The sequence below is a fragment of the Panthera tigris genome, chromosome A2 (genome assembly GCF_018350195.1).
Source record: "Panthera tigris isolate Pti1 chromosome A2, P.tigris_Pti1_mat1.1, whole genome shotgun sequence".
Lineage (NCBI taxonomy): Eukaryota > Metazoa > Chordata > Mammalia > Carnivora > Felidae > Panthera > Panthera tigris.
In genome coordinates, this window is record NC_056661.1 from 103,182,148 (window position 1) to 103,209,853 (window position 27,706).

A 27,706-nucleotide genomic window follows, 5' to 3' on the forward strand; every position below is an offset into this window, starting at 1 on the left:
AATGATTCTTAGTCATCTTCTTTTAAAACTTACAGTGTGTCACAAAACACAACCATGTGGCAATGATAGCCTCTCAAACTGTGATAAAGCAGAATTTATTGTTAATATAGTCACAAGGTGAAGACAGATTTGCCATCTCATTTTTACCTTCTTTCTTAAAGAAGTGATATAGATCTGTTTAAAAATTTAAAACCATTGATCCCATATATTGTATGGTTGTAAGTAAACAAAGGGTTCCTAAAATGCACTTTTAGTGCAGCTTTTAAAAAAGAATTAGAATCAACTCCCCATTCTGTGTACTGCAGCTTTTTCATGTACTAAAACTTTGAGCATTCTTTGTTTAGTGTTGCAGCATCATTCAGACTTAAGAAAAAATGTATGTGGGGCATGTAAGTTTAAGTACAAAGGTTGAATGGTGAGCAGATTAGTTGAATGAGATAGGACTTCCTTATATAACTGTTCTCTACAGTCTTCTAGCAATCAGTTTTAACCTGGGAAGAAAGAAAGGATGACCACCAAAAATTGTTTTATTTATTTTTTTAAAGTTTATTTATTTTGAGAGAGAGAGAGAGAGAGCACACGAGCAGGTGAGAGGCAGAGAGAAAGGGAAAGAAAGGATCCCAAGCAGGCTCCCTGCTGCCAGCACAGAGTCTGATGTGGGGTTTGAACTCAAAAACCATGAGATCATGACCTGAGTCAGAATCAAGAGTCGGACTCTTAACTGACTGAGTCACCCAGGCGCACCCCACCCCCCACCCAAATTTTAAATTGTTCTGATGGCCTCTCCAACAGCTTTTAGAAAAAAGTAACAAGAAAGAGCAATTTTACTTACTACAGAATTACTTCACAGTTCTTAAATTAGGATCCTTCTCAGAGAGCTTAAAATAATGAATGTGAATCTTCCCATGAGTAAGAAAATGACGTTTCATTTGTATAGTGGTTTTGTGCAAATATTTAAGAATAACAGGTAAGTGCAAAGTGCAGTGAATTTAAGTGAAAGGCAATTATAGTTGTTAATTCTTAGCTTGGGCTAAGCTGCTAGAAAAGTAGTGCTTATTGAGTTGTGCTTATTCCATATTCTTCAGTTGTGGGAGATTGTAAAGGTCTGACCATAGAATTCTTTCAGTAGTTACTTGTGATGGCACACATGTGTTTTATGTTTATTTTCCTTGTGGGCATTTTATGAAAGTTTGATAGCAAAATCATATTTTTCTCTCCTTATAGATGGGTTCATATTGTCTGTGCCCTGTATGTTCCTGGAGTAGCCTTTGGAGATATTGACAAATTACGACCAGTAACACTGACAGAAATGAACTATTCCAAATATGGTGCCAAGGTGAGGCAAAGTGTTTTTGATTGTCTAAAAGAGAAAAATTTGTTATATGACTTTTTACTGATATCGTTGTTCACTACAGAAATGCTTATTAGTAATGATACTATTTGTAGAACATTTAGCCCTAAATCATTTATTATTGTTAGTAATTTTCCCAGAAAGCCAGTAATTTATAAATTCTTCCATGTATTCTTAATTTAGAGTTACCTATGGGGTAAAATGATAATTGATACTACTTCTATTTTTGTAGTATTTAGTATACTCCCTAGTCCACATGAGTTCTCAGATCAGTAAGATCAAATACAAACCTAATTTCTGACTTTATTTTTGAAGTGAAATTTACCAAAATTATGAAAAGAGGAAAAGGGACACCTATTATTTTACTCAGGTTTCAAGGACTTTTTTTTTTTTTTTTAAATGACTGCATAGCCTGCCTTGCAAATCATTCTCAGCCTCAATAATTTATAAATTGGTTTTTATTGATTGAGCTTTAGGATTATAAGTGATAAAAATACACTTACTGGGGCACCTGGGTGGCTCAGTCGGTCAAGCCTCTGGCTTTGGCTCAGGTCATGATCTCACCTTCTGTGAGTTCGAGCTCTGAGTCGGGCTCTGTGCTGACAGTTCAGAACCTGGAGCTTCGGATTCTGTGTCTCCCTCTCTCTCTCTGCCCCTCCCCTACTCACACTCTGTCTCTCTCTGTCTCTCAAAAAATAAAAACAACAAACAAAAAATACACTTATTAATTTAAACTTAGGTATATAATTATTATAGACATCCCTGGAATACTAGAACCAATTAGGCACTGATACTTTCTCTTCCATTACTGTCCCTTGGGAAATTGGGAAGGAAGACTGTGATAGTGTCAGTAATACATTAAGGTGGGTGGGAAACTTAAAGGTTTTTGGAAAATTCTGATGGTGAAAATTCAAAAATTTGACAGCTTCTGCTGCTATATGTAGAATATTCTCCTCAGGCTCTAACCATAGCCCCCATCCCTCACCCTCCAGCCTCACTCCATTACTCTTGTGCTTTAGTTTGGGTAATTTCTATTGAATGCAGCTTTTTTCTCCAGAATTAGTTAAAGACCCCAGGGAGAAAAGCAGGCCCAAGCAGTGAACTTACTTTCCTGGTCCTCAGGTAATTCTGTACTATCTTGTTATCTTTCTAATGCCTTAAGCTATAGTTAAAAAAAAAAAAAAAATTTGTTCACATTTTCTAGTTTCTAGCAGGATTAATACCTACCTAGTATTACCTAGTCCACCATTATTGGAAGTGAAAGTTTTTGCTTTTTGAGATCAGGTTCAGAATTCACAGGCACAGAGCCTAGAAGGGACTGGCTTAAGTAATTTTCATTAGGCACACATTATTATCATAATTACAAATCTAGAAGCAATGAAAAAAAACAAGAACCAGATATTACTTCATATAACTGAAACCAGCAATGACCTCTGAACTGAAAAAGAGAATCATTAAATATATAATCGTCAGCTGATTTTTCATTATCACCTTCTTTTGTTTTGAAGTATGATTAGAAAGTAGAGTAAAAAAATTATGTATTCTCTAGCTTATTGGTACAGTCAGTGATGTGAATTATAACTGGGACAGTTCTTCTAGACCACATTATCTATCCATTTCCTAATCCTGGTTACTTTCTCCCCTGTGTTCTCAGTTGCTTAGCATAGTTCTCCTAGCATTTTAAATGATTCAGGCAATTGAAGAAGATTCCCATTTCTTTGTTAGATTGTTCTATAGTCTTTATAAGACTTTTTGTCAGGAAATTTTTTCTTGTATTCACTCTGAAATCCCTTCAATTTCATCGTATTACATTAAATTAGTTTGGGAACTTGTTAAGTACTTTGGATCTGTTTGTGCTGTTGACATTATTGAAATAATTTAATTTCTCCATTTCTCTCTCTTCCATCTTCTCTCCTTCTGTCTCATTCTTTGTCTCTTTTTTGGTCTCATGTTTACATTACTATTTGCTGATACATCCTACCATATGCCTCCTACTGTTACTAGAAAAAAAAAAAATCCTTAACCAAGCAGTAGAGTGTCAGGATTTGGGTATATTTTCACATCTATACCCAGATTCCTATTCTTGCTGTTTTCATTCATTGCTGATGTATCAGTTGGGTGCTGTCTACCTGCTAGGTAGTTACTTACTGTTACAGTATTAAAATGATATTTTTAGTGTCTACTGAAACTTTTTAATTTTCCTCTATATATGTTTCCCTTATATTTAATTTACTTAGAATATATTTACTAAACAGTTCTTCTTTAAGTGTCTACTGGCAATCTGTCACAGTTTAGCAGGTTTTTTTTTTTAAACGAAGATTCCTATCATTAGAGTAGTTTATATTTTAAGACTAGATTTCTTTTTCTCTCTCTGTGGTATAGATAGTGAAAAGGATAAAAAAATAAATTTGGGGAGGATTGGGGGAAATTTCATTTGTTGAAACTTTCAGTTTTACAGTTCTTCCCTTTGTATTCAGAAAGGATTTAACTAGTTGGCTACATTGTGTATCACAACCAATTTCATCAGATTGTTTACATAAGATTACTTTTTAATTCTCTGAAAGATATTTTAAAAATGATTTCTTTGGTTCCAGTACCTAGATTTTTTTTGGCGAATTTCTCTGGCTTCTTACTTATTTTCTTTCATTTTCCAAGCAGTATTATGTTGTTCAAGTCATTATAGCTTCATGGTTAAGAACAATGACTTTTAGATTACTCTGGTTTGAAGACTGACTTGACAGTTATTTTTTTGTGTTATTCTGAGCAGATTTCTTAACCTGTCTTCAGTTTTCTCATGTGTAAAATGGAGGTAATACGTCTTTCATATGTTAGTGTGGAATAGTGGATCAAATGGCTACATATGTTAATATATGTAAAGTGTTTAGAATAGTGGCTAGCACATAGTAAATCCTTATAATTATTATTATTATTATTATTAGTGTCATCATTATTGTATCAGTGGAATTTTGGTTCATTAGAATTCTAGAGAGAATTTTTTCATATAAACTCTTTTCTTGCCCACAGTTATTGTTTTATTGATATGCTATTGATTCACTATTTGTATTTTATGGACGCTTTGTATGAGAATGCAGTCTTGTTTTAGAGATATTTTTATTCTGAGAGTTTTCCTGTTATTCCATTCTAGGAATGTAGCTTCTGTGAAGACCCTCGTTTTGCTAGAACTGGAGTTTGCATTAGCTGTGATGCAGGGATGTGCAGAGCCTATTTCCATGTGACCTGTGCCCAGAAGGAAGGTCTGCTTTCAGAGGCAGCAGCAGAAGAGGTAGGTTTATTTAAAACCATCATTGGTGAATATGTTCATAAGATGTCTCATAACTCTATTATGTCCTACAATAGGTGTGCATGATAGAAGAAATTAACAAGCGTATTTTTAAAGTCTTTGCTTAGATCACTGGTCTAAAATTTCAAGAGTAAACAATATATGAGTTTTTTAGTCTTAAAGCTAGTTAGACATTTGGAAAACATGTTAAACTTTTTATAGCGAGATCTGACAGGTAAAATGAAACATAATCCAAGTTGTTTTAAAGCATTAATATGTCAGCATTTTTTATAGGAGGATCTGAAATTATGTTTGGATAACTTTGCTCTGTTTCTTTAAATAAAATCATTACCCTTTCTTCAATATCTGTATTTCTATCTCTTTGCAAGTGTTTTTAATCTTATAATTTTCCTTCCAGGTTTATTAGTTTTAGATTAGACAGTTTTTTTTCAAAGCACATTTTGGGGACTCCTTAATCTTCTTTCAAGAGGTTTGTGAGGTTGAAACTATTTTTGTAACAATATGAAAACAGTATATACATTTTTTACTCTTAATTATCTCATGAGCAACAGTGGAGATTTTCAGAGATTATATGATGTATAACAATATAACATACTGAATGTGGAAATAGTTTTGAGAATCCAGCCATCTTTAATAAAGTGAGCTATCTAGACATTAAAGAGATTTGAAAATATAAAACAGTGCCACCCTTCTCACTGAGTTTGTGTATACGTAAATTATAGTATTTTTAATAAAAGTGTTATTCATCTTAACTTGTAATGGATTATTGTTATTTTAAAACGAATAAATGTTTTAAAATTTTGTTTTTTAATTTCTAATGGGGACTATCTATAAAATAACTCACATAGGTCTCTTTGAGGTCTTCAATAATTTTGAAGACTGTTAAGGAGTCCTGAGACTGAGTTTTGTTGATTTCTTTAAGTTCTTGTGTTAGATAGGTATTTGAGTATTTGCTTGGTAATTCTTATTATCTGTTCATGGTGGGTCTGTGGTATACCTATAAACCTTTGGTTGTGTTCCTTCTTTTACTGGATAAATTTTCAGTGTTACATAAAAAATATATATATATTTATATTGGGTCTTTATCTTTTCCCATTTATTTTGTAGACAAGAAACAAGTAAAAAAGATAATGTAATGAAAATTTGTTGAGCAGATTTTGAGGGGTATATATTTTTTTACATTTTTTTAATGTTTATTCATTTTTGAGAGAGAGCACAAGCAGGGGAAGGGCAGAGAGAGAGGGAGACACAGAATCCAAAGCAAGCTCCAGGCTCTGATTTGTCAGCACAGAGCCTGGTGCAGGACTCGAACTCACAAACCGTGAGATCATGACCTGAGCTGAAGTTGGACGCTTAACTGACTGAGCCACCCAGGAGCCCCGAGGGATATATTTTATGAATAAATGAATTCTATAGCAGTTATGTGTTGGATACGTGTTTTTGTACCAGGCTTTGATTCTTATGAATTGTACTTTAATTGATGAAGGGTACTGGATAAATTTTGAGCATTTTTACAGCTCTTAGGAAGACATAGAAGCATAATTAATTATATAATAAGGTTATGTGGATTAGTATTGACTACACTCTAGATGGTGGGCAGCAGTGCAGAGGGGCAGTACAAGTAAGACTTAGAAGATGAGATAAATCCCAAGTGAATACCCAGATCATGGAGTCTGTAGGGTAGGGTATTACTGTACTTATGGAAAACTTTGAGCTTTGCAATCAGGAAGACTCCTTTATAGCCATTTCTTTTAGAACTTTTTGAGAGCTTTACCTGTCATACTATGGCAGTTTGGGTTCCTTTATATAGTTGCCATTCAACATTTTGGGGGGAGGGTAGACAGTGGCTAACAAAAATGTGTAAAGTAGCCGCATGATGGGACAGTGGAATGTAAGGGGGTCTATAGTGATTTAGAGCATACATCCCTGTATCTAAAGGCATGCACATGGAAATGAAACAAACGAAACACAATATTACATTAAATAAATAGTTTGCATCTGTGGTCTGCATGTCTCTGTCTCTAATCTCATCTGGGGAAATTTACAGGGGAAATTGAAATAAATCAGGATGTAGAAACAGGACCTGAGGCTTTTCCTTTGCCTTGCTGCCTCCCTTGATTGATTAGGTAGGAATTCTGGATGCTAGAATAACAAAATGTGACTTTTCTCCACATTTGCTTCCTTGTTAGGTGTACTTTTTTGTGGGGAATGATTTAAATATATTTACATGTGTTTCTGGTGTCTTCTTATAAACACTTATAGAATTGGAAAATTATAAAGATTTCTGAACAGTGTTTTAAAACCCAAGAATCAGTATCAATAAGATTTGCTCTTGGCAGTAATCATTCTGTTAAAGGAAGTTCTTGGCTATTATACTTCTGTAGACTAAGATTCATGTAATATAATAGCATATTTAATTAAAAGACAAATTTTAAAGTAAAACAAATCTACTGTTTGTGGGCATATCTTCTGTTTCAATTTTATATGACATTCGAGAAAGCTCCCCCCCCCCGCCCCTTTTACAGATTGGTTTCTTAAGTGGGATTTCTTCTTAATGGCTGTTTTATATAGGCAGTAAAACCAAGGTGGAAAAAGAGAGTAAGTACCCTAGTTTCATCTAGTGACATCATATGCCTTACTATATTCTAAAGACTTTTTGTAGCCTTCTGACAGTACTTTTTATCTCAGTGGTGAGGATCCATTTAAAGTTTCTATTCTCTTCTTTTTCTTTCTCTCTCCCTCCCTCCCTCCCTCCCCCCCTCCCCCGCCCCTCTCTCTCTCTCTCTCTCTCTCTTTCTTTCTTTCTTTTAGAGAGAGAGAGGGTAGCGGCAAGTGGGGGAGAGGGGCAAAGGGAGAGAGAGAATCCCAAGTAGGCTCCATGCTGTCAGCACAGAGGCCAACATGGAGTACAATCCCACATCTCTGGGATTGTGACCTAAGCCCAAATCGAGAGTTGGACGCTCAATTGACTGAGCCACCCAGGTGCCCGAAAGTGTCTATTCTTTCTGATCTGCTTTGTGAGAATTCCAAATTATTTAGAATATTCAAACCATGTTATGATATAATGTATTTATTATTAAAATCGAACAATAGCACAGATTCAGTTATGCTGACAGAAATTTGTTTCACACCATAGTTTCCCTTAAAGTTACTTATATTTCATGTAAACCATATGGTAGTTTCTTCTGTGATAAAGTATAATTTTGGTATTGTTCGTACCGTTACCATGTAGAAAGTTCTCATTGAAACAATGGAAATAGAGTATAGATTTTTATTGATTTTTTTTTTTTTCCCCATAACCTTTGACTTAATGGACTGAAATCATTCATGCATTAAATTTCAGTGGCTCAAATTGTGTCCGGGCTTTTTGTACTTCTAAATTCTGTGATGTTATCCACCGTACTATATTGTGACATTTGTGGATATCACACTACAGAATTGCCTCATACACTTTTTTTATGTTAAGGATACCTCATATTTATTGTTCTTGTTATTATATTCCTTTCTGTTCTTTCTCATTTGTTTCTTTTTTTTAGTGTCATCATTTCTCTTTGGGTTGTAAAATCTCACCTTACTAAGAGACCCTTCTAACATAACTTGGATAAAAACTATATATGGAGAGCTTATCTTTATTTCTTCTCCTTGGGACAGACCTAAAGAATGAACTCCCAGTTATTTTTTTGGCAATCACAATGCAGATTACTTGTTTTGGCTAAATATTTACAAATTATTTTTGTTTTTGATAGAGTAAATTTTTTTTTGGTACTCTACTCTTTTTGAATAAAAATAGACCCTTTAGGTTAGTATCCTGAGAGATGGCTATGAGAGAGCTATGTTTTCTGTTTGAGATTTTAAAGTTGTATAAAGAGTTAAAGGTGATACCTAATGTGTTCAATTGACAGTAAATAGAAGTAAAAAGAAGTCTGGCCTTCTTAATCCATTTTTGTCTTGGGTAGAATCTGGCCATGCATTGCTAGCCAGTTAAAAATGTTCCACTTATCTGTGTTGGCTAGTCCTGTATTTTCTGGATGTATTTTTTGTAATATTAATCTATGTATACATAACTTTAATATTTAATGATGGCTTTTACCTACGATTATGAAAATTCTATTTGTTTTAAACAGTGCTTGCTTATTTTTTTAGGTACACAAGTTTAACTAAATACAATACCTAAGATTTTATTTCAGTGTTTTTAAATCTACAAGGCCCTTTAAAGAAAAAAATAGTTGTTAATTTGAAGTTGATATACAGGATTAAGTTTCAAAAGCAGCAATTTTTATCATTGTGTATAAAAGTTACTTTTGTAATTTATTTTAGAAATAACCAACAACATAGGAGAATCTTCAAAAAGCAAATATTATCTCTTGTGTTAGGTTGTTTATGACCCTTTGAAGTGAAAATATTCACTCCTCCCTTCTGTTTTTTTTTTTTTTTTTTTTTTTTTGGTATAGGATATAGCAGATCCATTTTTTGCTTATTGTAAGCAACATGCAGATAGGTTAGACAGAAAATGGAAGAGAAAAAACTACTTGGCTCTACAATCCTATTGTAAAATGTCTTTGCAAGAAAGGGAGAAGCAACTGTCACCAGAAGCACAGGTATGGGATTCATGCCAAAACTCATGTTTTTTTCTTTCAAGGTTATGGATTTCACATCTCATGTGTGTGTGCCAATGACATGTGAAATGTAATTATGAAGTTTGGTTAGTTACCTAGGAAGTAGATTGTCATTAAGGTAGTGAGTGTAGTTTGTAGCTGAATATGTTACTCCTTAGTCAACTGAGAAGCCTTTTATAAAGCACGTTTCCAAATACATTGAAAAATGTGGCTTAGAGAAGTTATTCTATCAGTGCAGTATGTTGACCATATCTTTTTTTCAGTCTGTTTTAGTGTTTGCTTATGTAAAAGATTTGATCAGTTTGCCCATCTTTTAAAATGTATTTCTATGTAAATTAAGTGAATTTATAGACTTTTGCAGGTATTGAGAAAAGGAACTTCAGTTCAGTCAAATTAGTTTCTGACAACTCGGATCATAGACTAGGACCTGGATTCGTTACTGGGGTAGACCTTTTATTGTAATCCAAGAATATTATCTTAAGAACTGTGGATAGATACAATTTGCCTTGATACAGGAAATTCTGGTTGTCTTTACTATCCTAAACATACAAGTAGAAATCATAAGGAATATGTTACATTTTAATATCTTTTAAAATGTATATGCTTTTCTTTTATAGGCAAGAATCAATGCCCGGCTTCAGCAATATCGTGCCAAAGCAGAACTAGCTCGATCCACCAGACCCCAGGCCTGGGTTCCAAGGGAAAAATTGCCCAGACCACTCACTAGCAGTGCTTCAGCCATTCGTAAACTGATGCGGAAAGCAGAGCTAATGGGAATCAGTACAGATATCTTCCCAGTGGACAATTCAGATACTAGTTCTAGTGTGGATGGAAGGAGAAAGCATAAACAACCTGCTCTCACTGCTGATTTTGTGAATTATTACTTTGGTCAGTATACACACTGATACATTCACATTTTCAATGAGAACAATTTGCTATTGGAAATATTTGATACACTGTCAGTTTTTAAAAGTGTATTAGCCATACTACATTACATATATTAAGTAAAAAGCATGTTTATTTATTTATTTAAAAAATTGTTTTTGACATTTATTTATTTTTGAAAGAGAGACAGAACGTGAGCAGGGGAGGGGCAGAGAGAGAGGGAGACACAGAATCTGAAGCAGACTCCAGGCTTTGAGCTGGAGCCCCACAGAGCCTGATGCGGGGCTCGAACTCACAACCTGTGAGATCATGACCTGAGCCAAAGTCGGACACTTAACTGACTGAGCCACCCAGGCGCCCCAAAAGCATGTTAATTTTTCTATTAAGTTGTGGGTTGTTGTAAAATGCTGAGTTCATGTATTTGTAAATAGGGTTAAAAATGTTGCAAACAATGTATGATTATCCATATGATCATCTTTATGGCTAGCTTCTTCCTTTGTGTGTTTTATACATCAGCTTTTATTTTCTAATAAGTAAAATTGCATATTTAATTTAAATAGAGAGAAATATGCGCATGATTCAAATTCAGGAAAATATGGCTGAACAAAAGAATATAAAGGATAAATTAGAGAATGAACAGGAAAAACTCCATGTGGAATATAATAAGGTAAGTCGGCTACAAAACAACATAATATGATCTGTTGTTGATGTCATTTGCGATATTAGAGCTTTCTGTGTATGTCCCATTTTGAAAATTTTCTGGAATCTTTAGACCTTTCCCTACAATTCCTACTCTTATTGAATGTATTATCAGCACTAACACTAAGCACCTCCTATGTGCCAGGTACAATCTTGAGCATGTTACATTTATTAACTCATTTAATTTTCATTTCTGTTTTATAATGTGAGTTGTAATTATTGCTCCCATTTTCAGAGGAGAAAATTGAATCCTAAAGAGGTGAAGTAATTTGCCCAGACTCACATAGATAGTCAAGTCATAGAGTTGGGGTTTGAGGCCAGCCTGACTCCTTCTTTCTAACTAGTATACTGTAGAGCCTCACTTTCTAAGTTTGTAGAAAACAATGAAACTTACTTTTAAATTATTGTTTTTGTCTTGAATTTGTAATGTTACTTTTGATTTAAGAAAAATACCTACCAATCTAAATTTCCATTCTGCCTCTTCATTGTAATGATGAGGGAGATCAAAAGAATGTAAAAGCAAGGTGTGGCCAAAATGTTAGGTAATAAGTCACATGAGCATATAAAACCTATATTGACTTACTGTCATGTTATTTTAAGTGATAAAAAATTAATAAGAGGTAAGTTTCCAATATCAGCCATCTGTAGTGAAAAGAGTACTGGGATTAGATTCAGAAGATCTGGGGATTCTTGCTAGTTCTATGATCTTGGCCAAGTCACAGACAGCATATAATCCTTAATTTTCTTATTGGGAAAATGGTGGAAATGCATCTTGGTAGACTTTTAAGGATTAATTAGCAGAATGTGTATGAAATATCTAGAAAACTGTAACCGAATGATAAATATAGGTATTATTATTGTCAGTAAAAATGCTAATATAAAACAAAATGCTTACATTTTAGTAGTGTTGCTGATTAAGTAATTGGATAGCCTCATCTCTCGGTACTGTGGCTTAAATATATTAAAAATATGGACTATAAAAAATATGGACTATAAGTATATTCTTGGACACTTGTTGATAAATTATTTAAATTTTCCCATGGATTACTACATATTTTATTGGCATACTAATTTTGATTATTTATGTTGTAGCTGTGTGAATCTTTAGAAGAACTACAAAACCTGAATGGAAAACTTCGAAGCGAAGGGCAAGGAATATGGGCCTTACTAGGCAGAATCACAGGGCAGGTTAGTTTCTTTCCAATTGCTATCTCCTTCTGTTCTCATTCTTTATATTATTTTCAGAGATCAGACTTCTGATACAACTTTCCTAACTAAAAAATTCTGTTTGATTAGGGCCAACTAATCCTCTGGGATAATGATAATGCCTGAAATATATCTAGAGAATTGGAAGCTGCCTACTGAGAACCTGTAGCTTAATTTGCTTGTTTTAACAGCTATCTTGTTTGCAGAACTTTTTCATTTGCTCTGATTGTCATTTGTGGTGAAGCTAAGATGTGAAGCATGAATTCGCTCCTACCACATTCTTCTTATGTGTAATTTAGCAGTTTTAGAGTCCTTGCCACATTTTTTTCTATCTTGTTCTTATGTTATATTTAGTCCCCTCTCCCCCACCTTTTTTTTTTTTTTTGACATAAAATTTAAAAGGCAAACTGAAGAGATTCGTTTTTATGTTAATCTGGTTTTGAGCTATGTAAGAGATGGGTTTTGAAACTTGAGAGTCTAAAGTGTGGTTTTTCCCGTTAAGTAGATATCATTGTAGTAATGAAAAAATTTACTTTATCCTTGAGCATATCTAGCCTATTAAAGTTCTTGGTGTTAAAAAAGAAGAATCATTGCCAAATAGATTTCTTTGAATGCTTTTTTTAGTACTGTGTATAATTCATAAATTAAGGATTCATTCAAATAATCTGTTATATTTTAGAAGGAGATGGAGACTCCCTGTGGTACTGTGAAAGTAGTCTTATTTGTGAAGGAGTTTATCAAAGAAGAGATATTTTTCATTGTACTTGTTTCAGAAGTTTACAAAGGGTCAATTTATCATACAATTTGTGTAGACTTAATATTTTAGAAAATAATACATATCGGTATGTGTTGTGCTCTGCTAGCTTTCAAGATGCTTCTTTTGTGAACAGGATGTATGCGGCTTATATTACAATGAATAACATAATTTAAGAGGTGAGAAGGAGCAGTCACCTATGGAGAATTGACCTTTCTTCCTATTGATAGGTTGTTGATGGATTTGGGGAAGATTATGGTGCTTTATGTTTTATATTTAGAGAAGTTAATGTTGAGTGCAAGACTATTATTTATTTGCCAAGCTAGCATTATGTTTTGGCTTGATTTACAAGATTGTCTCATAAGAATCTTCTATTTAGTGTAAAGCATTATGTACCATAAAAGAGCATTGTCATTTATTAAATTACTTTTAACAGAAGTTCACAAATTTCCTTGTGCAAATGTAAAATACACAGAAGAAGTAGAATTCATTTGTACCACTCGCATGACACTTTTTTCCAGTTGGTTGAACAGATGTCGGCCCACCAGGCCACCGAGAAATGACTTTGATAGATGGTTGCTGTCTCAGAAGCCAGCATACTACAGATTAGTAGAAACCCAAAAAGAATCTCATTCACTTTATGGAGAGTTTGGTCCAATAAGATAATTTTTCTAATTAACCTATGGAGCACCGTGTAGCTGGGATGTTGAGGAAAATAAACGGCTTCAATATTCTTTTTGTCAAGTGTATTGTGTGTGGTTTTTTAAAGCTCTTAAATGCTTGTCCTTGTCTTTCACTTTTTAAAGCTAAAGTAGAAGTTTAATTTTCATAATGTTTTAGTGTTTCACTGAAAAAGGATGAGAGTATGTAATTATAGATTTTTAATGAGAGTAACTGTGAGACAGAAACTCATTTTAATTCTTTTTGCTGGTGTAATAGCTGGTAAGACATTTCTCCCTCACAATTCTAGCATATTTAGTTGACTTGAGTGGCAAATAGAGGAGAATGTTGCTTTATATTTTTTCTTTAAAACAAAATAAACTGCATTTGTTCAAATCAATAGAAGTTGAACATACCGGCAATTTTGCGGGCACCCAAGGAGAGAAAACCCAGTAAAAAAGAAGGAGGCACACAAAAGACTTCTATTCTTCCTGCAGTACTTTATAGGCAAGTAATAAAATGATAACAGATTAATATTGTGTGTTTTTAAACTCATACTTTTAGTAACAAGATGCTTCAAATATTTGTGAATGGATTATGTCCGTATTAGAATTTATGTTAAATGCATTTGAAATTCATTTTATCAATACCTTTATCAAAGATGGTTTAGGTTGAATGAGAGAAGAGATTTTTGCTCCTCTTTTAATGATAAGATTAATGACTTGTATCCTTTAAATAAGTGGAGATATATGTCCAAAAGTTGCATGGAAATGAACAATCCATTGTCTTGGGGGAATTGGAAAGTGACTTTAAATAATGTAGATGATCATTTTCTTAAATAATTAAAATAATCTATTATTTAATGGGCATTTATATTTTATTTTACTTTAATGAGTTTTAGAGCTTTGCATGTGTTTTTAGGTAGTGATGGGTATCATATACAATCTGAATTACTGCCTTTGTACAGTGGTGGATAATGAAGATAAGTTCTAGATTTGAATCTGTCTATATTTTTTTATATGCTCAGTTGTAATAATTTTATTTCTAGAAGTGCTTTTGTTATTTACTTTTTTGTCTCTATCGTAATTTTGCATAGCCAAGACTTCTTGGCTCAATCTAGCTTTTCCAAACAAAATTGGTTCGTTTGGAACCACCATGCATATCACAGTGCTTCTCACTTGTCAGTACAGTTCATTTTTGTTTCAGAATGTATTGTAAATGATTTTCCTTTTTCACTTGAGTAGCATTGAGAACCAAGTACTGGTTGTCGTTGTTGCGTGTATGTGACCCTTTTTCTCTAGGATAATTTAAAACTTCAAAAATCATTTTTATTTCTTACATGGATGGGTAGCTGTTAGAGATTCTCAACAACTTTTTCTTCACACTTTATGTTCCCAATATAAAAAAACAGAGATATTCCAGTCATGGTGCCTGTGCTCTCAGGAGTAGTTAAGTTGATGTTTTGCACAAGAAAAGTTGGATTCCTTGAAAAGAAACAAAAATCCAAATAACAGTAACAACAATGCAAAATTCCCCATTCCTCACAAAAATATCAATTGGTGTACTTTTAAGACTCAAAGTCTGATTTTGAAGAGACTTATTTAGAAATGTAGCTTATTTACATGTTGAAGATTCATTGAAAGGCTTATAATTAATGTTAAAATAAACAATTTTGTTTGTAAATTAACTTCTGTAGTTTGAGAGAAGTAGAAAATTGTAAAATCTTTTTGTTTAATAGTTATGTTTCTAGAGAAAAGTTGAGCTAATATTAAATGTTTTAAGTGATAACTAAATTGAGGTAGCTGTGATGTTGAGAATACTATCTTCTTCTTTTTTTTTTTTTTTTAAGTTTTTTTATTTACTTAGAACAAGCAAGGGAAGGGCAGAGAGAGGGAGACAGTGAATCCCAAGCAGGCTTTGTGCTGTCATCCCAGAGCCCGATGCAGGGCTTGATCTCACAAACTGTGAGATCATGACCAGAGTTGAAATCAAGAGTCAGACACTTAACCAAGAGCCAGCCAGGCATCCTGAGAATACTGTCTTATATATGCCTCTCTCTGAAAAGTTTGACTCCAGAATAATAATTATACTAGATCCAGCTATTTTTCTGTAGTCTCAAATATTTAGAACTAATAATTATTGATGTTACAAAGAGGCACATTTGAAGAAAAAAAACACTTGATTTTAACAGAAGAAACATTAATCCCAAGGTGAAATTTTAAAATTTAAAAAAATGTGCTATAAATAGCTGTTTCACTAAAATAATTATTATTCTAATCGTTTATTTGCTGCCTTTATTCAAAGTTGTGGAATTTGTAAGAAGAACCATGATCAGCATCTTCTTTTATTGTGTGATACCTGTAAACTCCATTACCACCTTGGGTGTCTGGATCCCCCTCTTACAAGGATGCCAAGGAAGACCAAAAACAGTTACTGGTAAGTAAAATGAAAGAGATTTTAATGGTAGAACTGGTTTGCTCTCTGTTTCAATAGTATAAGATGAAGTGTTATGTCCTATTTCATAATGAAGTTTTTAGCACATTTTTAATTGATATTTTAATATTTTTCCAACTTTGTTGAAGTATTAATGACAATTAAAAATTATATTTAAGATATACAACTTAATGATTTGATATACTTACACATTGTAAAATAATCACCAGCATCAGACGAATTAACATATCTGTCACTTCACATTAGTTCCCATTTTCTATTTTGTGGTGAGAACACTTCAGACATAAATATTTATTATAATATTATATGAATAAATCTGTAATAGTTTTTTTGAGAAATGAATTTTAAGTTAATTGAGGCTGTTGTGATATCTTATCAATAGTTAAGGCATAAATTCTGTCTCAGGTGTTTTAATTCTCTTTATTATAAGAATTTCTCTAATGCTTTTTGTTTTGAAATTGAATGAATTTATCAGGAACTTGCCTCCATATTCATGCTTTTATTTGTAATTAAATTAGTTTCACCCAAGGTTTTACTTGTGGTATTTGTCATTTATGTTAGTTCTGTTTAAGTTTAACCATTCTTTGCAAATCTAGAAACATTTGACATACGTTTCTAAGGTGTTTTTTTTTTTTATTAACTTAGGTATATTGCATAACTACAGATGTTTTATAAAAGCTTATGTATGATGAATTGTATCCTTTCCTTAATTCTAGTTCAAGGGAGAGAGATATGCTCAAATTTTAATAGGCTGATTCTATATAGGAAAAATATAGGACATGGAAAACTTTGGAATAAACATCAGTATTCTGTTTAGACAAATTACCTTTCTACTTTTAGAAAAGAGTAAACCCCAGGTTCTTAAATGATAATCTATATAAAAAGTCATGTGTTTGTGAAACACATTAAGCATGTTTTTTGACTTCATTGTTTCATCTCATAAAGCAATCTCTGTTTATTTTATTAGGAAGCTTCTATTGTTTCACCATTTTCACAGGATTGCTTTTTCATAGTGTTCTTTTATCAGTTTGTCTTGAGAGAGTCCTACTAGTCTGCCCTTTTCGAGTATAGTGGAGTTTATGTATATACTTCTTGATATGTGCTTTTGAAACCAGAGTTTACTAAGAAAATGCTGTAGCTTATTAGAATGCCAGCAGTGGTAATAAGCATCCTAGGTGGGTGTTTCTAAATTGAAAGCCAGTTTGGTAGTCTCCAGGGCCAGGGTGCTTTGATATGGAGAGATGCAGTTCTCTACTTAAATGAGATTATGAACTTTTCTAATATTGCTCTGCTTGCAGAGTTCTGGTTTCCAGTGTGTAAGTTTCTGGAAGAACTTCAGATGAAAATGCATTGGTTGCCTCGGATGTTTTAGTGAAAGTTCTCCCCAAAAGACCTAAAAGTACTTAGGGTCCTATGCATTGGTTGCAGTGTTTTAAAGTAAAAGTAGAAGCTAATATTGGAACAAAGTGAAGTCTTCAATATCTTCTAGTTTCCAGTTATCAGATTTCCTTTGGCCTCTGTAATCAACTTAGTTTTGCTGAGCAATTAATTGAGTGTATTGGTTTTGGAGTAAATTTTATAGAATTATATTTTTCTTTAGTGTATCTCAAATGTGAGAGGCACTTTTTTCTTTTTAACATTTGCAGTTTATTTTTGAAGTTATATGAAAGATAATAAACATTAAAACAGTTTCACTTCCTAAATATTTTATTATTACCTATGGTCTTTACCTAAGTCTATTGTATATGTGTGGTAGAAAAACTGTAATGGTGTGCTACTATGCATCTTTCCCCCATTCTGCATTCTCTGATGCCTTTTTGGTACTTGGATATTGGCTATGGTTAGGAGTATTTGTACTGCAGAAATTGACAAATGCTACAAATTATCACTTTTTTTCCATAGAGAGCTAGGTGTTAGATATTTACTAACACACCACTAATCCTAACCCCTGCTTTGTTTCTGTTTAGTTCTTCTCAGTCTTTTTCTTAGGAAAAGAGGTTCTAGAAAGGTCCTTTCCTCTTAGGGAAAGGGTTCCTGGACCTTTATCTCATGACTGGGCCTGTTACTGGCTTAAATTTCTACAAAGCCTACTGGTATACATTTCTGAATGTCACCAATCACTGCTTTTGCTGTCTTTATGCTGTGTGCACTTGGTAACTCCCTTTCTGGTATGCCCCTTTATGTTCACTGCTAGCTAGAATTACTATGCAATCTTTCCTTCTCAAATACTGTGTTCGGCATGATAGACTAAGCACCTGCTGTCTTAGCTTTTCTCTCCTCCCAGTATCAGCACTGCTTTTGGAAGATACTAGTTTGAGATCTAGATGCTTTCTGTTTGGTCCACACCACAATAGTTGATTGGTTATGCTGGACTGATTTAAGACATGTAACAGGAAAGAAGAAATGGATAAAGATGCAGAAGTAATTATTGGTGGAGAGTAGGGAAGTTGAATAAGTTCACATTAGACAGGCTCTGACTTTTCAGTGAAATAGAAGTAGTCTGTGGAGAGGTAAAGGACCTGGGGTGGTGATGGGAACTTAAGAAGACAGGGGATAGTTTCCAACAGTTACTGTGGGAAAAAAAAAATAGATAAACGACCTGCTGAGGCCATATATATACATATATATATATGTGTGTGTGTGTGTATATATATATATACATACATATGTATATGTATATATATATATACACACACACACACATATATATATGCATATGTATGTATATATGTGTTTATGTGTATGTGTTTGTGTATATATATATATAGTATATAGTGAACAGGAATGTTTAGTGAATTAGTTTAGTAAGTTTGGTTAATTGCTTTTTCTCCAGTGATGCTCAGCTGTCCAGGAGCAGGAGAGGAGAGAAACCCAGGAACTTCTAAGGTTGGATTAGGGGTGGACAAATCAGATGAAGAGTGCTTGGTGGATGGGGAATTTGGCAGGTGATAGACTAGTGAAAGTATACTGTTTGGATTTACTTCTAGTGTTAGAAATCTATTTTGTCTTGCTTTGAGTTTATGTTATCTTGGTATGTTTCTTTTTAAATATATGATCTTGTATACTGCCTTACATTCTTCTAAGACAAGCGTAATACTGTATAAATTAGTAAGGGTTTGATTTAGTACAATAGCTCAAATAATAAGTAATTCTTTTAATTTTAGAGTAATCTATGTTTCCACCACCCACCTGATCAGAATTTGTCTTGCTTTTTCTAATTAAAGAATATTCTGGGGGCGCCTCGGTAGCAATTGGTTAAGTGTTTGTCTCTTAGTTTAAGTTCAGGTCATGGTCTCATGGTTTCTGAGTTTGAGGCCTGTGTTGGGCTCCATGCTGGCAGTGGAGAACCTGCTTGGGATTCTCTCTCTGTCTCTCTCTCTCTCTCCCTCCCTCCCTCCCTCTCCCTCTCTGCTCCTCCCCTGCCCCCACCCTCATTCACTCTCTCTTTCTCAAAATAAAAAGGAATATTCTGAAGGGTATTATTTGACAATTAGATAATTGAGTAATATTTATTATATCCTTTTATTCTTTGGATATACTTTTGTTTATTCTCTTAAGATAAAAGAAAATCTATAGCAAAAACCCTTCAGTGAAGAATTTACGGAAGGTTTCTTCCCCTGTTTTTCATAATTTATCCTCCCTTTCTTCCATTAACTCTTTTCCTTTTTTATTGAGAGATAATTGACATAAAATATTGGATTAGTTTTAGGTGTACATATTGTGAAATGATTACCACAGTAAGTTAGCATCCATTCCTATACATAGTGACTTTTTTTTTTTTGTCTTTATGATAAGGACTTTTAAGATCTACTCTCTTGGTAACTTTAAAATACACAATACAGTATTAGTAACTCTAGTCATCATGTTGTATGTTACATCTCCAGGACTTATTTATGTTTTAATTGGGATTTTATACCTTTTGACCACCTTTACCCCTTTAGCACCCACCTCCTGGCCTCTGGCAACCACCAATCTGTATTCTTTATTTATGAGTTTAAAAAACTCATAAATATGGAGTTTAAAAAAATACTCCATATATAAGTGAGATCATACAATATTTGCTTTTGACTTATTTAGCATAATTCCCTCAAGGTCCATATATGCTGTTGCGAATGGCTAGGATTTTCTTCTTTTTTATGGCTGAATAATATTCCATTATATATATCTCTCTCCCACAGTTTATTTTATCCATTCACTCATCAATAGACACAGGGTGTTTCCATATTTTTGCTATTATAAATAATGATACATGAACATTGGAATATAGATATTTTTCAAGGTAGTGATTTTCCCTTGGTTGTATACTGAGAATTGGACTTGCTGGATCATATAGGCATTCTATTTTTAATTTTTTGAAGAACCTCCATACTATTTTTCATAGTGTCTGCACCAGTATACTTCCCTGCTAACAGTGTCTGAGCGTCCCCTTTTTTCCACACTTATTATTTCTTATCTTTTTGATGACAGTTGTGCTAACAGAGTTGATGTGATAGTTCATTGTGGTTTAGGCACCAGTGAAAATTTTCCTCTAAAAAGAGGAGAAAATATGGGAAAAGGCTTAGAGATGAGGGAAGAAACAAATTGTGGTATGGAATCTTTGAAGACCGAAGGAAGTAAGTTGTAAAGGCAAAAAAAAAAAAAAAAAAAAAAAAAAAAGGCAAAACATGAATTATGTATAATATTTGAGGAATAAAGTATCATTGCATTTATTAAATTTAATGACTCATAAAATCCTTTTTTCTCTGATGTATGCAAATAAGTTTTTCTATAAATTGAATTAGTCTTCTTCCTTGTCTTAGCATTAATGAATGAAATATTTTTTCTTTGGTAGTTAAAAATTTTTAACCCCCCTTCTGAACATAAGTTGCAATGTATGGTGTAGGAGATGAAGAAGATACAGCAAATGAGAAAATCTCTTGGCATTTCATTTCAGTATGAAGGTTGTTCTTTTCTATAAATTCCTGACATGAACTTTTATTACTTTAAAATTCCTTTTTAATTAATTCAATATTTGATTACCTAAGATTATTTTTAATATTTTGCATGGGAATTATAAATTACAGGATTCTCTAACCCTTGGTAGAATATATTAAGTAAAAATACAGAGGATTAAATATATAGGATAGCAGCTTAGTGGGTTATTACAAGAAGCCAGGTATGTGTTTTGACATTATGAAAGATAATTATGACTTTACCCCTAAATAGTACTTAATAACATTGAATTGGACAGGCCTTGGCTTTATCCTAGATCATTATTTCTTAGGACCTTTTGTACTGATTAGTGTGGCAAATATGCTTTTTCATATCTTAAAGGATACATAAAAGAGACTTTAGTATTTAATACATTGTTGGAAAAATTTCAAGTAGTGTGTCCATCTATGTGACTCTATACTGTAACTATCGTGTCAGTTGTTTTGAAAAGAAATAGATAAATTTCTTCATTGGTGGTTACATTTTGTTTTGATTTTCTGCGTTGTTCAATGTTTTGTGGAGTTCAGGGAATAATGGTACTACTGTCAGAAGGCTCTAATGCAAGTTTTTTTGTTACTTAAATGTATTACTTTTGGTGAGGATGAGAAATGACCATGAGAAGTTAGAGAATGTTCTCACAAGGGTTATAGTTACAAAATGAGAAACAAAAGGGAAAAAAACTCAATTAAAAAAACAACAACAATGATTTGTCCTAAAAAAGGGACTTGTTTCTATACCCCAGAAATTCATGTATATTAAAAATGAATTGGAACTGTCTGAGAAAATTTGGCTACATTTCACATCAACTGGTAGAAATGATCACTTAAGGTTATAATCTGTAAATACAAGGAACTGGCCCTTTTCTGTGATATAACTTGATATCTTTCTATAGGCATTTCTGTTTTAATGTTTGTTGTATTTGTTACTATTTACTAATGGTATTTAACGTTTGTGGGGTTTTCACAATTTAGGACTGCCAATAGATTATTTCAAAATATATTAATTATTTCAGTTAGGAGATATGTTTAGGTGTTTAGTTCTCATACCAGTCTTTGATCTTTTAATCTTTCAAGAGGGACAAAACAGGAACAATTTAGTGTATTACATTTTATTTGTATTTTAATTTTGATGGTAATCTGTGAATTCAAGGAATAAAGTGCTTGGAATAGACATAAAAATTTTTAAGTAACACATGATAAATTATTTCCTTGTTTTTTCCTTATTGGTCAACTTTTTTAGTGTTAAAATGTTGCTTGTCAATTTTGGTTAAATGGGAACTTTTAGATACTAAAATCAATGCCTTCAATATAAATTTGTATTTTGGCAATTAATGTATATGTCTTCATAACACATGGTATATTGCATTTAACTCTTACTGGAGTTCAAAGTTTAAAGCTGTTACTTATAAAAAATAAATATTCGTTTGGTAATGTTTACTTTATTAATGAGCGAAAGGTGTGAATTTTGACTTCACATGGCAAGAAATCTTCGAAAATACTTGGTAAGAGAAATCTAAGATGCATTCAGAGGTATTGGTGTAAACTGAGGATATTGATATAAACTAAGAGTACTGATACATAAACTAAATATCAAACATAATTTTATCTTATAACCATATTTATAAAGATAACTATAAATTAGACTTTGAAAGAAATACTTCCTGATCATTCTTTTAAATTTGAAGAAAATATTTGGAAACTATTTTACTTTTAACAGCTTCTTATATGTTTTTAAATGGGTTTTTATAATGGGGAATATCAAGATTTTCAACATTTTGTAGACTTGCTGTCCAAGTGTCCAAATGTTAGCCACTAGCCACATGTAACAACTTGAATTTAAATTGATTAAAATCAAAATTAAAAAAATCAGATCCTCAGTCACATTAGCCACATACAAGTACCCAGTAGCTATATATGTCTAGTGGCTATTGTACTGGATAGTGCAGTTATAGAGAATTCTAACATCATATAAAGTTCTACTGAACAGCACTGATATAGACTGAAGTTTCAGGGTTAATTATATTTTAGTGTAACTAATGTTTTTTCAAATATTTTATTGTAGCAAAATACATATAACATGAAACTTACCATCTTAATCATTTCTAAGTGTAAAAATTAAAAGTCTACATATTAAACAGCAGCTCCCTATTCCTCCCTCACCTCCATCCCCTGGCAAGCACCATTCTACTTTCAGTTTCTGTGATTTTAACTACTGTCATAAGTACCTCATGTAAGTGGAAATCATACAGTATTTTTCATTGTGATTAGCTTATTTCAGTTAGAGTAAGGTCTTCAAGTTCATCGATACTGTAGCATATTGCAGAATGCTCTTTGTTGTTAAAGCTGAATGGTAGTCCATGATATCTGTACCACATTTTCCTTATCCATTTATCAGTAGTTACTAGGGTTACTCCTACAGCTACTCCTACAGTGAATAATGCTTCTATGAACATGGGTGTACAGATGTCTCTTTGAGACTGGATTATATGGTAATTCTCCTTTTAATTTTTTGAGGAACCACCATACTGCTTTCCAAAGCAGATACACCATCAGCAGCAGTACCATCAGCAGGGTATAAGTGTTCCAATTTCTCTATATCCTTGCCAGCACTTAATATTTCTGTTTTGATAATAGCCATCCTATTGGATGTGAGGTGGTATCTCATTATAGTTTTGATTTTCATTTCCGTAATGATTAGTAATGTTTAGCTCCTTTTCCTGTGCTTGTTGGTCATTTGTGTATATTTGTATATCTAATTTAAATCCTTCTTGGGGCGCCTGGGTGGCTCAGTCGGTTGAGCAGCCGACTTCGGCTCAGGTCATGATCTCGCGGTCTGTGAGTTCGAGCCCCGCGTCGGGCTCTGTGCTGACAGCTCGGAGCCTGGAGCCTGTTTCAGATTCTGTGTCTCCTTCTCTCTCTGACCCTCCCCCATTCATGCTCTGTCTCTCTCTGTCCCAAAAATAAATAAAACTTAAAAAAAAAAAATTAAATCCTTCTTTAACATGCACGTGGACTTCAAAAACAGGTATAATGTTAGCTTTTAGGGTATTAATTTTTTTAATGTATTCATCTCTTACATTACGTAAAAAATGAAATTACAAACTATTGTTATAATACCAGCTTTTATAATTGATCATGCATTAACCTTTATTGAGATCTTTATTTTTCCATAATAGCTCTGAGTTGCTGTCTAGTGTCCTTTTTTGTTTTCTTTTTTCTTTTTCTTTTTACTCTGCAGGGCTCTCTTGAGCATTTCTTGTAGGACAGGTCTGGTGATAACAAACTCCCCCAGCTTTCGTTTGTCTAGGACTGTCTTAATTTCTCTCACTCTTTTGAAGGACAGTTTTGCTGGACATAGGATTCTTGGTTGACAGGGTTTTTTGTTTTTTTTTTTTCTTTTTTCTTTTAGCATTTTGAATATATTAATCCACTGCCTTCTGGCCTCCAAAATTTCTGATGAGAGATCTGCTTATAATCTTACTGAGGTTCCTTTATATGTGATGATTCTGAATTTCTGTCTTTATACTTTCAAGATTTTCTTTGGGTCTTTTTCTTTGGAAATACTGATTATAATATGTCTTGGTGTGGGATTCTTTGAGTTTATCTTCCTTGGTATTTGCTGAGCTTCTTGGATGTTTATATTAACATCTTTCATCGAACTTTGGGAAGTTTTCAGTCATTATTCAGATATTCTCCCTGTCCTTTTTCTCCTTCTGAGCCTTCCACAGTGCAGATGTTGGTCCATTTGTTGATGTCCCACATGCCTCTTAAGATCTGTTTGCTTTTCTTCAAGTTTTTTTTTTCCTTTTTGTTCCTCAGACTTTGTAATTTCCATTGTTCGTTCTTTCAAGTTTGCTGCTCAAGTCTGTCCTTCTATTTTTTTTTTCATTTTTATTTTATTTTTTTCCATTTTTTGAAAATTTAAATTTTAGTTAACATACTGTGCCATATTGGTTTCAGGAGTAGAATTCAGTGAGTCATCACTTACATACAACACCCAGTGCTCATCGCAAGTTCCTGACTTAGTATCCATCACCCATCTAGCCTATCTCCCACTCACCTCCTTCTGTCAACCCAGTTTGTTATCTATCAAGAGTCTCTTGTGGTTTGTTTCCATCTCTTCTCTCCCCCACCCCTTCCGATACGTTCATCTGTTTTGTTTCTCAATTCCACACCTGAGTGAAATCATATGGTATTTGTCTTTCCATGGGTGACTTATTTCACTGAGCATAATATATTCTAGCTTCATGTCATTGCAAATGGCAAGATTTCATTCTTTTTGATGGCTAATATTTCATTGTATATATATGTGTGTGTGTGTGTGTGTGTATACACATATATATAATATTCCCTTATATGTGTATATATTCCATATATGTTTGTGTGTATACACACACACCACATCTTTATCCACTCATCAATTGATAGACATTTGGGCTCTCTGCATAGTTTGGCAATTGTTGATAAATGCTGATATAAACATTCAGGTGCATGTACCCCTTCGAATCTGTATTTTTGTATCCCACACTGGTGGCTGCACCAGTTTGTATTCCCGCCAGCAGTGCAAGAGGGTTCCCCTTTCTCTGCATCCTCACCACCACCTGTTGTTTATTGTGTTGTTAATTTTAGCCATTCTTACAGGTGTAAGGTGATATCACACTGTGGTTTTGATTTGTATTTCCCTGATGATGAGTGATGTTGAGCATCTTTTCAAGTGTCTGTTAGCCATCTGGATGTCTTCTTTGGAAAAATGACTATGCATGTCTTCTGTCCATTTCTTCACTGGATTATTTGTTTTTTGGGTGTTGAGTTTGATCAGTTATTTACAGATTTTGGATCCTAACCCTTTACCTGATATGACATTTGCAAGTATCTTCTCCCATTCCGTCAGTTGCCTTTTAGGTTTGCTGATTGTTTCCTTCACTGTGCAGAAGCTTTTTCTCTTGATGAGGTCCCAATAGTTCATTTTTGCTTATGTTTCGCTTGCCTTTGGCGACATGTCTAGTAAGAAGTTGCTACAGCTGAGGCTGAAGAGGTTTCTGCTGGTGTTCTTCTCTAGGATTTTGGTGGTTTCCTATCTCACATTTAGGTCTTTCATGCATTTTGAATTTATTTTTGTGTATGGTGTAAGAAAATGGTCCAGTTTTCCCAACACCATTTGTTGTAGAGACTGTCTTTTTTTCCATTGCATATTCTTTCCTGCTTTGTCAAATATTAGTTGACCATGTAGTTGTGGGTCCATTTCTGGGTTTTCTGTTCTGTTCCATTGATCTGTGTCTGTTTTTGTGCTAGTACTATACTGTCTTTGCAATAGCTTTGTAATACAGCTTGAAATCTGGATTTGTGATGCCTCCAGTTTTAATTTTCTTTTTCAGGATTGCTTTGACTCTTTGGAGTCTTTTTTGGTTTCATACAGATTTTAAGATTGTTTGCTCTAGCTCTGTGAAAAATGCTGGTGGTAGTTTGATAGGAATTGCATTAAATGTGTAGATTACTTTGGGTAGTGTAGACATTTTAACAATGCTTTTTCTTCTAGTTCATGAACATGAAATGCTTTTCCATTTCTTTGTGTCCTCTTCAATTTATTTTAAAATTGTTCTATAATTTTCAGAGTATAAATCTTTTACCTTGTTAATTTATTCCTAGGTATCTTATTGTGTCTGGTGCAATTGCAAATGGGATCGATTCCTTGATTTTTTTTTTTTTTTCTGCTGCATCATTATTGGCATACAGAAATGCAACAGATATCTGCACATTGATTTTATATCCTGAGATGTTGCTGAATTCATGTGTTGGTTATAGCAATGTTTTGGTAGAATCTTTTGGGTTTTCTCCATAGAGTGTCATGTTGTCTGTGAAGAGTGAATTTTGACTTCTTTCTTGCTGATTTGGATACATTTTCTTTTTGTTGTCTGATTGCTGAGGCTAAGACTTCCAATACTGTGTTAAATAGTAATGGTGAGAGTGGACATCTGTGTCTTATTTCTGACTGTAGGAGAAAGGTTCTCAGTTTTTCCCCATTGAGGATGATATTAGCTATGGGTCTTTTGTATATGGCTTTTATCGTGTTGAGGTATGTTCCATTTATCCAAACTTTATGGACGTTTTTATTAAGAATGGATGCTTTATTTTGTCAGATGCTTTTTCTGCATCTATTGACAGGATCTTATAGTTTTCATCCTTCCTTTTATTAATGTGGTGTATCACAGTGATTAATTTGTGGATATTGAACCACCCCAGCAGCCCAGGAATAAATCCCACTTGATCATGGTGAATAATTCTTTTCATGTACTGTTGATTTTGATTTGCTAATACATTCATGTTCATCAGGGATATTGGCCTGTAATTCTTTTTAGCGGGGTCTTTGTCCAGTTTGGGAATCGAAGTAATGCTGGCCTCATAGATTGAGTTTGGAAGTTACCCTTCTATTTCTATTTTTTAGAACAGTTTGAGAAGAATAGGTATTAACCATGCTTTAAATGTTTGGTAGAGGGGCGCCTGGGTGGCTCAGTCGGTTGAGCATCCGACTTCGGCTCAGATCATGATCTCATGGTCTGTGAGTTTGAGCCCTGCATCGGGCTCTGTGCTGACAGCTCAGAGCTTGGAACCTGCTTCAGATTCTGTGTGTCTATCTCTCTCTGTCCCTCCCTTGCTCATGCTCTGTCTCTCTCTATGTCAAAAATAAATAAACAATAAAAAAAAATATTTGGTAGAATTTCCCCGGGAAGCCATCTGGCCTAGGACTCTTGTTTGTTGGGAGATTTTTGATTACTGATTCAATTTCTTTGCTGGTTATGGGCCTATTCAAAT

General features: G+C 33.6%; 1 protein-coding gene across 6 annotated transcripts in view; it reads left to right on the forward strand.

Annotated features, from left to right (window-relative positions):
* PHF14 (PHD finger protein 14) overlaps positions 1-27,706 on the forward strand; it is a 209,207-nt gene that overhangs the window by 41,130 nt on the left and 140,371 nt on the right. For all 6 annotated transcript variants that reach the window (XR_006211374.1, XM_007076662.3, XM_007076664.3 and 3 more), the window contains exons 6-13: positions 1,225-1,336; positions 4,497-4,634; positions 9,104-9,250; positions 9,886-10,156; positions 10,714-10,820; positions 11,945-12,040; positions 13,876-13,979; positions 15,777-15,908. Coding sequence is in view for 5 of the 6 variants with exons in the window: in XM_007076662.3 (XP_007076724.2) it covers positions 1,225-1,336; positions 4,497-4,634; positions 9,104-9,250; positions 9,886-10,156; positions 10,714-10,820; positions 11,945-12,040; positions 13,876-13,979; positions 15,777-15,908 (1,107 nt within the window). In the remaining variant the exon portion in view is untranslated. The remainder of the gene's footprint in view (positions 1-1,224; positions 1,337-4,496; positions 4,635-9,103; positions 9,251-9,885; positions 10,157-10,713; positions 10,821-11,944; positions 12,041-13,875; positions 13,980-15,776; positions 15,909-27,706) is intronic.